Source organism: Mesoplodon mirus, assembly GCF_964341445.2.
Source record: "Mesoplodon mirus genome assembly, chromosome: 12".
NCBI classification, from domain to species: domain Eukaryota; kingdom Metazoa; phylum Chordata; class Mammalia; order Artiodactyla; family Ziphiidae; genus Mesoplodon; species Mesoplodon mirus.
In genome coordinates, this window is record NC_138988.1 from 73,515,595 (window position 1) to 73,526,445 (window position 10,851).

The window sequence follows — 10,851 nt, forward strand, 5'->3', positions numbered from 1 at the left end:
CTAACACCTAAGTTATGGTACTCTTTCTGCCACCTGCATCTCTCCCTTACTCTTCTCCTTGCTGCCTCTGTCTCTTTTTCCCCCTTGAACCCTTTTTTTACTCCACCTAAAAAGTCTTTCCACCTACCTCATGTATCCTCCCAGATATTCTTGCATGGTCAGGACTGGATTCCTTAACTTTCTGGATCTGCACAGCTACTACCCAGTACCATTAAAATGTTAACACTTAGCCCTTCTCAGTGGACCACTCTGGCTCAGTCTATAGTTTGACACATCTCCCTGCATCCCTGCCTTCTGAGTCTAAAACATTCCAGTTCCTCTGTATCTCAAAACAGACTTTCCGGGCCTACGTTACCATCTGGGCCTACTTTTACTCCTTTCTGTTAACCCAGCCCTGAGTGAGTATGCTGAGTGGGGACTGCTGTAAGTTCTGATGGAGTGGAGTGGAGGAAGGAAGGTACTAATCCCTGAGCTAATGGACCTTCGCTTCCTTTCAGTACTTTAAGGAGTTCTTCTCTCGATGTGTGACCTGCCCTGTCTATCACCAGTGGGTCTCTGAGCTTAAAGCCTCTGTAATGAGATACGGAAAGAGAGAGTCCATGTCCTTGACTAACGTCATCAGACCTTTTGACACCTGCTTGACCAGGATTTGGATAGAGGGAGAATTCCTGGAGGAAAATAACTCCTTTGAAGGAAATTTGCAGAGTAAGCATTCCTTCCTGGAACCCTTGTCTGAGAGACATAAAGAACAGTCTCAGATTCTTACTCACAAGCAGTCAAAGACTGTACCTCCAAATAAGAAGGGACATGCAGATAATTAGGATTAGTCCTTGCTCCAGAGGTAATTGTCCTCCTCTCACAGTGCCGGACCCAGCCTAGACAGAGACCCCTTATATTGTTCAACAGTGTAAGAGCCTCTCTTGGCCCTTTGTTTCAGCATCTATAACCCTTAGGCATAGGAAGTTCCTCCTTGGTCCCAGCTTAAACAAATAGATTGTTCCCTTGGAGTAGCTGGATGGTCACTAAGGGAGAAAGAAGGCCTTAGAAACCACAATGTAATGTCTGTGAAGGTAAATGATAAGATATGGGCAAGTAAAAGAGAGGAAAGAATATAGTTTCTTGCTTTAGGGCCCAGCAAATCTCCTCCTATTCCAAGCCACGAGTCAAATTTGTAATTGCTGAGGAAATTCTTTGTGTTTGTATTACTCTTTATGTTCCTATTTTCAGGATTTGTCAGAGTGGTTGATGTCAAGGAGAATAAAGATGAAGAAGAAATTCAAGAATATATATGTTAAAACAAACGAACAAAAATCATCTGAAGGAACCATGATTCTTTTATTCCATGTAATACAAAGATATGCCCCTCAAGTCTCCTTTTTAAGATACTGTATAGTAAACATATTAAATATGCTAGCCTTTATCTATATCTTTGTCAAAATAAAAGCCTGTGTTTCTAAAGCATGAAACTTAGATCTTTCTTAACTCTTAACAGTCATTAATGCAACTATGGCAGAAATTAGAATCAGAGCTAGACCGGAGGCCAGGGAGGCTTTGAGATGAACTGATTCCATCTTATATAATAAGGTGAGATCCATTAACATAATCTTTTCAAGGTTCTTCCATGTTGTAGAATTCCTTTTTGTGGCTGAATAACATTCCTTTTTATGGATATGCCACAGTTTGTTTATCCATTTATGAGCTAATGGATATTTGGGTTGTTTCCACATTTTGGTTATTATGAATAATGCTACGATAAACATTTGTGTACAGGTTTTTGTATGAACATATGTTTTCAGTTCTCTTCAGTATATACCTAGGAATGGAATTGTTGGGTCATACAGAAACTCTCTGTTTAGCTCTTAAAGGAACTGTCAAATTGTTCTCCAAAGTTGCTGTACCATTTACATTCCCACCAGCAATGTGTAAGCATTCCAGTTTTTCACATCTTCACAAAAAATTGTTACTATTTGTTTTTTTGATTATAGCCATTCTAGTGATTGTGAAGTGGTATCTCATTGTGGTGTTGATTTTCATTTCCTTAATGACTAATGATGTTGATCATTTTTTTATGAGCTTATTGGCCACTTGTATATCTTCTTAGAGAAATGTCTATTCAAATCCTCTGTCCATTTGTTGTTGGAATATTTGCATTTTTGTTGAGCTTGAAGAGTTTCTTATATATTCTGGATACTAGACCCTTATCAGATTTGATTTACAAATATTTTCTCTCATTCTATAAATTGTCTTTTCACATTCATGATGGTACTGTTTCGCAGCACAAAAGTGTTTTGTTTTGATGAAGTCCAGTTTATCTGTTTTGTTTTTGTTTTTTGGTTGCTTGTACTTTGGTATCATATCTTAGAAACCATTGCCAATCTTAGGCCACAAAGATGCTTTTTCTCTGTTGTAAGAGTTTTATAGTTTTAACTTTTATTTAGGTCTTTGATTATTTTGAGTTAATTTTTGCATATAGTGAATGGTAAGTTTCCAAATTCATTCTTTTGCATGTGGATATACACTTTCTCAGCACCACTTATTGGAAAGACTATTCTTTCCCCCATTTAAATGACTGAACACTCCTGTTGATTTATGGTCTTATTAGGTGTATGGATTTTTTTCTGAACTCTCAGTTTTATTCCGTTGGCCTATGTGTCTATCCTTATGCCAATACACACAGTCCTGATTATTGCAGCTTTGTAGTAAGTTTTAAAATCAGGAGGTGTGAGTCTTCCAACTTTATTATTCATTTTCAAGATTGTTTTGGCTATTCTGGGTCCCTTGCATTTCCATATGACTTTTAGATCAGCTTGTCAGTTTCCACAGTTTCCACAAAAAGGAGAGCTGTAATTTTGATAGAGATTATGTTGAATCTATAAATCAATTTGCAGAGAATTGCTGTCTTAGCAGTATTCCTTGTGTTTATATCTGTGATGATTTCCCCCTTGTCATTTATTTCATCCATCTTCTTGAGTAAAGTTAGCTAACACTTTGTTATTTCATTTTACTTCAAAGAATAAGCTCTTTTATTTATGTATTAGTTATGTCATTTTTCTCCTTTAAAATTAACTAGCTATTTGAGTAAGATGCTTAATTCTTGTTAAGGGTGTGAATTTTCCTCTGAGAACTTCTTTAACTGAATTCCAAAGGTTCTGATATGAAGCAGTCATCTCACCATGTCACCTGCATTTTCTTTGCTTTGTTTTTGTGTTTCTTATAATGAAATTAAGTTTAGTATTTTCATCTTAGCAGTTACTTTTACACCTATGACTCTGGTTGGAAGTCTATGAATACCAACCAAAGCAATGATGGAATTAATATATTTCTCCTTCCCTCTTCTCTTCCAGCCAATTGATTATCTTAGTATTTTCTTTTGTATTGTTAAATATACCTTTACTTCTGTCACGTTCTAAAAAGTTCAAACTACATTCAGACCAGGGTACGTTTCTCCCAGAGGGGTGCTTTTTAGACCTATTCTGCCCTTCCCCCACATTCTCCTGCCCTCCCCACCCCCCCACCTTGCCTTCCCACCAGGCAAGTCCCCAGTCATCTAAGCCAGGGGAAATGAGGGCTTAGTTGATTGGTGGGCAGCTCCTGCCTCCCTAAGGGACAGAGTAAATTTAGGTTCTGTCACAGGCTGAGACTTTATCAGAGGAAGCTCAAAACATCCTGCCAGAGCTTCCTGAAAATAGCATCACTAGACTTACACAGTCCCTGCCTGTTCCTTCTCCTCAGATACCTAGACCAAGCTTAGGGCCCTTCCAGATGGTCCAGATGGCGAAAACCTCTTTTTGCTTAGTTCTCCATGATTGTAAAAGACTGGGTTCCTGAGCACCTCATCTTCTCCATTTAAGTCTCTCATCTCAGTATGGGCAAATATTTTCAAACTGAACAGTTGAGAAGAAATCATGGCAGAAACCTTAAAGGGCCTCCTATCCCCAGCCTGGACTAGCTTTCATTTACACTTAACCATGGCCATACCCTTACCACTTATTCCTCCTCCCCTCACCCCCATGCCCTTTTTCCACTGGACTCATCCCAGGCTCAGAGTTCAGGCCAAAGGGAACAGAACTACCAGATGATCACCCAGTTGAGAAAGAGCCAGCTCTGGTAAAACTGATGTCTGCAAAGTTCTTTTATTTCCTGGTGCTTGAAAATCCTTTGTCCTGCCAAGGATTAAGCTTGGTATCTATTTCAGTTTCTGATCTTACTCCTGTTTCTTTTCAACTCCATCTCTCATACCCCATCTGTCCTGAGTCTCCTTTAACTAATTATTATCCCCCTTCTCCCACCATATGTCGTTACATCACAAGATGTCACTTGTTTACAAGGTATAGAGCAGAAAGCAGAAGAGATTTCTAGACTCAAGCAAATGACTCTATACTTTCAGGTATCCTGATAAAGGCAGGAAATACTTTTGAAGAAGTCTTCTTGATGCCCCTTAATTCAAACTGTGTGCAGTATGCTGACCAGGGAGGGAAACCACTTCCCCACTAGCAGAACAGGCAGGAGGTCATACAGCACAAACCCTGGACCAGTCTTTTCAGTTCTCGGGCCATGTGAAGTCAAACTTGGGCCCTTTCCTTCCCCCTCAAGCATCAAGAGCTCATATATTATCATTTAGAGTTTATTTAGCCGTGTGGTGTAATGGCAGAGGAACTAGCGTGGGGGGGCTTCCCCAGACACCTCAATCATTCCAAGTATCACCAGGTGAGAAAAGTCAAGGTATTAGATCAGATCCTAAAGACCCTCGTTGCTCTGATATCCTAAGGATCTAGGGCACAGGCTGCGTGGATGGCTACACAGAACCCTGGGGATGATCTCTGTGAGTTTACAGGATGGTGAACAGCTTAGCTGGGTGGAATCTCGCTATTAGGTGGATCCTGGGCTGGCTCGAAGGAGGCTCCTCCACTCTTGTCCCCTCCAGGGAAGATGACTGTGGCGTATGTCACAGGCTTGGAGCAGATCTCAGCCTTAGGAGGCAGAGGGGGCGAACAGGACGGGGCTGGGGGTGGGTGTTTCCCTGACAGGGAATCAAGAGGAAGGTTGGTGTAGGTGTTATTGTCAAAGGAAGGTGGCGAGTCGAGCCTAACATACGGTACATCCGATGGCAAGTCAGCAGCCAGTCCAGAGTCACTGATGTGGTGGACCACGGAGGAGGGGGCCTGTAACAGAAGCAGGCAAGTCAGGCAAAGAGAAAATGCCTCCCTCTGCCCCAGTTCCCTTAGATGGGAAGCCTAGGACCAGACTGGATCTGTCTCTTCAATCCTGAGCATGTCAGTGGGCAAGAAGGCTTCACTTTGAAGATTTTCAAGCCCCAAGTTTCTCTACAAATCTGGGGAGGTGGATAGCAAGGTGGGAAGGTGGGAGCCCATTGTTGCCAAGTTTACAGCATTTAGGAAGAGGGTTTGGACCTCTACTGGGTCCCAGTCTTTTCTCCACCCCATCATCCTGGGACTTCTCAATGATTGTGGCAGAGGGAGGGCCTGGGGAATTTGGCTGGGGGCCTGCGGAGGTCTCTTACCAAGCCTGAGACTCCACTGCTCTGAAATCGTCCACAGGCAGCAAGCCTGTTCCCTGGCAGGGCAGAGGACAGACGCACAGTCTGCTTCTTGTGCTGACTCAGTGCCCCCCTCACGCCCTTCAGAAACTTTGGAAACCTCTGTCCTAGCCCATACTCACCTTCCCCACTCCCACCAGCAAAGTTTTCCCCTTCCATCTCCCCAGCCAGCCCTAACTCTCCCCCCACCCACTTACTGCTTCCACAGCTCCCCTCAACCTGCCTCAACACTCAATCCATCTCCCGAAATCCCCCACCTCCTCCAGTCACCTCTCCCCAATCCCACTGTCTCACCCTCTCCAATTCCTGTTTCTCCCCAGGCCGCCTCCCACTGAATCTCTTTGCTCTCCTCTACCCCTCAGCCATGGGAATTCTAGGGTCTGGAGACCCTTACTGAAGCCCATCTGTAGGGGGAGCAGACCTAGATTCTCAGCCTTGAATGCGAGACTGGCTGATACAGGAGCAGGGGGCCATCCTGAGATAGGCAGGTGGACAGCTACCTACCTTTCCTTTTGGCCATCACAGCAAACGGCGCCACCGCCAGCAGCAGCAGGCCCAGCAGGAGCACAACACCCCAAATCAAGGGTCTGCTGAGACACAAAGGAGTAGGTGAACTTAGCCCTGAAGCTGGCAGGGAGCTGCTTGCCAGGAATCCTAGAGAAGTGGCACAGAGGTGCAGTTCTTGGTGAGCCATGGTTGGAGAAAGATTTTTGGAATGGAATGAGGAGGACAGACTCAGGCAGGGCAGAGAGAGACACTATCAGGGTATCCTGGCTGGAGATCTGGGATGAAGGGGGTCCGTGCTGAACTGGGATAGGGAGGTATGTCTGTCTGTCTGCCTACCTGCCTGGTCAGAAATTCCCCAGGAGTGGAAAGAATCATAAAGTTTCTTTTCAATTTAGTCTGGGGCTCTAAACAAGCCGTATCTTCACCACCACCCCTTCCCAGCTGCCCAAATACAGTTCTTGTCAGTACCTCTTCTTATCTCGGCTGGGATCCAAAGGGCTGGCGCTGCCTACAGGATCTGAAGAGGAGATGTCAGCCAGACTGCTGACCTGATGGTTCTCCTCGTCCTCTTTCAGGCCAGGAGCTGAGTCAGAAGGAAATACTTAATGAGTAACATACCCATTGTGGGCAGGGTTCAAGGGCCTATTGAGATCTGAGGGACTGGGGGAGTGGAGCTGAGGAAGGAGAAGTCCCAAGTAAGGAGCACAAAGAAGGGGTGCTTGGGATATTCCTTAGGGGCCTCTCATTCTGGAGGTCAGGGAGTGGCCTCTTTATGTCTTTATCTGGTTGTGAATATGCTCACTTTCCCCTTTACCACCAGCTCCCAACCCTCTCCCCCTGCATTTCTTCTCCACCTGCTCCCCTTGTACCCAGGCTGCTCAGACTATGCAGAAACCCTATTGGGTAATCTGTGTCCACCTCCCTACCCAACCTCACTCATCTCATTGGAGACCTTGCTCCTGGCTCTCATCACTTGTCCTCCAAAGGAGCCTCAGCCCAGCCTGCTAGACCTCTCCACATACCTGCAACCCTGTGACCGCCCCTGCAGGCTGGCTGAGCTCCACCCCAAGCTCTGCGCTCAGGAGCTAAGGGTCAGCCCTGATGTGACACAATGCCAACTGATCCTTGCTGAGAGCCTTGCTTGGACCCTGAGACTCAGTTTTGTGACAAGGTTTCTGTCATCCCAACAACATGCTTAACTTCTGTCTGTGGGACTCAGGGTTGGTTTCTCTGGGCCTGAGGATCTGCCTTGGGAACCCGGGCAGTTCTTCTAGACCCTCTGAGAGGAGAGTCTTGCCGTGTTCTTAGAGATTCACCATTCCCACTACCCAACCCATTACAATCCAGGAACTGGAGACGCTATGGCCCCAATCTTGCTGCATATGTCCTGATCTCCTGGAGTTTTTTTTTTTTTTTTCGGTACACAGGCCTCTCACCGTTGTGGCCTCTCCTGTTGCAGAGCACAGGTTCCGGACGCGCAGGCTCCGCGGCATGTGGGATGTTGCCGGGCCGGGGCACGAACCCGCGCCCCTGCACCGGCAGGCGGACTCTCAACCACTGCGCCACCAGTGAAGCCCCTCCTGGAGTTTTTTAAATCACCCACATCCTCCCTGGATACCATGCTCTACCTGCTTGCCTGAACATCCATTCTCTACAGCTGTTGGGGTCCTCAGCACCTGCCCCACTGCAGGTACCTGTCTCCCTGCCACCTATTCCCAGTGCATTGTCTTGTCACAGCTTGCCATTTAGGGAGTTCTAACCTTGAGTTACTAAACCTTAGTGTCAAGGAAGAAGGAGAACAAAGGATGACTAAGGTTAACAGAAGTATATTTATAATATAAATAATGATTGTGGACTCAAGAGGGATTCTAATGAGAGCCTAGACCATCCTCCTAATTAAAAGATGGAGAAAAAACTGAGAGAAGGAAAACTGCCTTTCTAAATTTCATTATTTTGGGCACTTGGCACAAATTACTTGAAAAAGGAAGACCTGAAAATGAAAAAAATGTCAGCATCCATAAGTGCAAGGTAGGACAGTTTCTGCTTCCTCAGGTAGCTGGCCATGTTCCCGACAGAGCACTTTATTTTTTTACAATATCCTATTTTTCTGGAAAAAAATTAATACTTTAAAATGTACTTTCAATAAATATTTAGACATGAGAAAGTTACAGGCTATGAAAATGAAACCTGTGAAAATAGTTTCTATACTGAAAATAGGGTTGAGAATATCAACTATTCTCAACCCTATAATATTAACTATTGCTGACACTTTTTTCTGTTTTTAAAACGGAATGAGTTGAAGGAATTCAGGCATTGAATGTACCCTGCCTGTAGGTGAGGCACATACTAGATGCTCAGTGAAGACCTATAAAATTAAATAAGATATAAATTCAATAGTTTTTAAGCCATCAGACTTGTTATTACAGCAATAAAAACCTGGAAGATGTAAAAAAATTAACTCCAGTTGATATATCTGAATTAAAACTTTGTTTAAAACATTTCTAAGCAAAATAATAGCATCAAGTATGTTGAAAATGCTGGACAAGGAGGCCAAGGCCCTGAGTGGGGAAAGAGAATTTGCCTTCCTGTGGGGAGACCCACTTGTGCGGGAGGGGAAAGGGGACTGCTATGTGGCTGGTTTATCTCAGACTTCTCACCCAGTTTGGTTTCCGTTCCCTGCAGAGCTGTCAAAAGGATATCTGCTCCCAATTCCTCCCCCACAAGGGCCCCTACCCACCAAGGACCCAAGAGCAGCTAGTGGGGCAGGAAGGCAGGTTAGAGCGGTGGTGACCAGGCTGGGATAACTCACCTGCAGGGAGCACCTCCAGACTGATTCTGTGCACAGTCTGGGGCCCTGAGATTCCCTCTACCACGCAGCCGTACTCTCCGGCATCCTCCTCCTGTAGGGTAACCATCTCCACCTGGAGCAGGCCACCCCCCAGGTCAGTGAGAAATACGCGGCTGCTCCCTGGGGCCCTGCGATCCACAGCTGACGACACCAAGGGCTGGCATCCCTCTGGCAGGAACCGGCACCACACCTTGCGAGCCTTGACATCCTGGAGGCGGTAGTGGCACTGCACCAGGATGGAGCTCCCCACAGGCGCCTGCAGCACCTCAGGGAGGCTCCCAGCCGAGCCCTGGCCTGGGGAAGGAAAGTTGCAGGGATGTTGGACAGGGCACCTCCTGGCCCACCCACTGCATAGGGGCACAGGGATCTAGAGGTCCAGCTTCTGGGCCTACATGTTATTGTTGCCATGGTAATGCCCTTATTCCTGCTCATGGAGCGGGGTACATGGGGCCCAGAGTGCAGCTCCTTCTGAACCTTACCTGCAAGTCCCAGGAGCAGCAGCAGCAGCAGGTTGGGGCCCATGGCTGGGCAGGGAGACGTCAGCTCTGGGGCTTGCCTGGACACTGACACAGCATTCCCCTGGGGGCAGGAAACTTTTGCCTCAGACAGTCACGTGGGGTCCTCAGTGACCATGGGGTGGGAAGCAGGCACTGGTGGGCCCCTCCGTGGGTGGGGAGAAGGAGCTCTTCCAAGCCCTGGTTGGTTCAGTGCTCAGGAACTATCCCTGAGGGTAGGAATGGGCAAGGTAGGGTGAGAAGGCCCAAGGAAAAGCAGAAGGCTGGGAGCCTGCCCACCCCTAAGGAATGAAGAGGGGGAGGAGGAGTGTGACAACCAGAGAGCATTAGAGAAAGGGGGAAGATGATCCTCAGGGTATTCCAAATATAGACTCCGATGATGCAGAGCTGTGACGGACGGAAGTACAGTGTCCTTCTCATGCCCGAGGCCATCTTGATTTTAAATTCTGCATGAGTGCCCCGCCCAAGCTCTCAGGAGATCTCCAGGAAGCCCCACCCTGATGGTGCGCCCTGGGCTGGCCTGTCTTCATTCCCTCAGATGGGCGCTCCCTAGACACTTTGAGTGTGGACCCCGTGCTCCAGTTCTAGGATTTGCATTATTGCTTTGATAATTAGTTGGATATTGAACCTCATGTATTCATCTCATCTTCCTAGCTTTTCTCTCTCAGTTTCCATCTTTTTGTTCTGATTCCTAGAAGATATCCTCATCTTTTTCTTCCATCCCTTCTCTCCTTGTCCTTCAGATTTTTATCCCTTAGTGCTTTTAATTTACAAGACTTTTTATTCTCCAAGCATTTCTTATTTATAGCATATTATTTTTGTTTCATGAATGCATTATCCTCTTTGCTAGGAGACAGTTCTCTATGAACATTTTCGGGCCTTCCCAGGAAAGGGCACTGACCAAGCTTTGTTCCAGGGCAATTGAAGAGCAAACATGCCTTGGGAGTTAGAGACAGTGTGTCAGCTCCAGAGAGACTTGCTTCCATCCTTCCCCTCCCTCCCTGGAGAAGATTAGTTCATGTTCCAGAGTAAAGACCTCTCTCTCTCTCTCTCACTCTCTCACTCTCTCTCTCTCTCTCTCTCTCTCTCTCTCTCTCTCTCTCTCTCTCCCCCCAGAGAGGAAGAAGGGCCAACGTGCCAGATGTTCTATATAAGCTCCAAGTCTCATAATTTGGGGTTCCTGTCCTATGACACAAACCCACTCCCTGCACGGGGAACATCTGGCCCCCTTTCAAGTCACCTTGTGCAGAACTGGGGTTTGGGGATCCTTCATGGAATGTGAGTAATAAACCTGCTGACACCAGGGGAGCACCAGTGCTCAGAGAGACAGGAGTAGTCAAGGTGGGGATGGCTGGGAGGACACACTGCTCTGACCTAGATGGTCACACCTGGAAAGGGGCATGAAAAAGCCACCCTCCCTCCCT

General features: G+C 46.3%; 2 protein-coding genes across 4 annotated transcripts in view; one reads left to right on the forward strand and one right to left on the reverse strand.

Moving 5' to 3' along the window:
* LOC309813733 (adenylate cyclase type 10-like) overlaps positions 1–1,402 on the forward strand; it is a 43,480-nt gene extending 42,078 nt beyond the window's left edge. The window contains 2 exon segments of the mRNA XM_082638830.1: positions 498–705; positions 1,228–1,402. Of these exon segments, the coding sequence (XP_082494956.1) occupies positions 498–705; positions 1,228–1,295 (276 nt within the window). The 3' untranslated portion in view covers positions 1,296–1,402.
* Positions 1,403–4,440: 3,038 nt separating this feature from the next.
* On the reverse strand, positions 4,441–9,484 carry LOC309813548 (trem-like transcript 1 protein). Of its 3 annotated transcripts, XM_082638528.1 has the most exons (7): positions 9,392–9,484; positions 8,874–9,206; positions 6,533–6,647; positions 6,062–6,147; positions 5,522–5,574; positions 5,095–5,162; positions 4,441–4,970 (listed from the first exon to the last, which is right to left on the reverse strand). In XM_082638528.1, the coding sequence occupies exons 1-7, from the start codon at positions 9,432–9,434 to the stop codon at positions 4,946–4,948; spliced, it is 723 nt and encodes a 240-aa protein (XP_082494654.1). In that variant the 5' UTR covers positions 9,435–9,484; the 3' UTR covers positions 4,441–4,945. The 3 variants fall into 3 exon arrangements, with proteins under 3 accessions (XP_082494654.1, XP_082494653.1, XP_082494655.1); XM_082638527.1 differs by having other exon boundaries at positions 4,441–5,162; positions 6,062–6,144; XM_082638529.1 differs by having other exon boundaries at positions 4,441–5,162; positions 9,392–9,449.
* Positions 9,485–10,851: the final 1,367 nt, after the last annotated feature.

Coding starts and splice junctions, on each gene's coding strand:
- LOC309813548 (XM_082638529.1), bottom strand. CDS start 9,434: ATGGGCCCCAACCTGCTGCTGCTGCTGCTCCTGGGACTTGCAG. Junction 9,207..9,391: donor GCTGCTCCTGGGACTTGCAG/GTAAGGTTCAGA, acceptor TTCCTTCCCCAG/GCCAGGGCTCGGCTGGGAGC. Junction 5,575..6,061: donor TGTGATGGCCAAAAGGAAAG/GTAGGTAGCTGT, acceptor CTGCCCTGCCAG/GGAACAGGCTTGCTGCCTGT.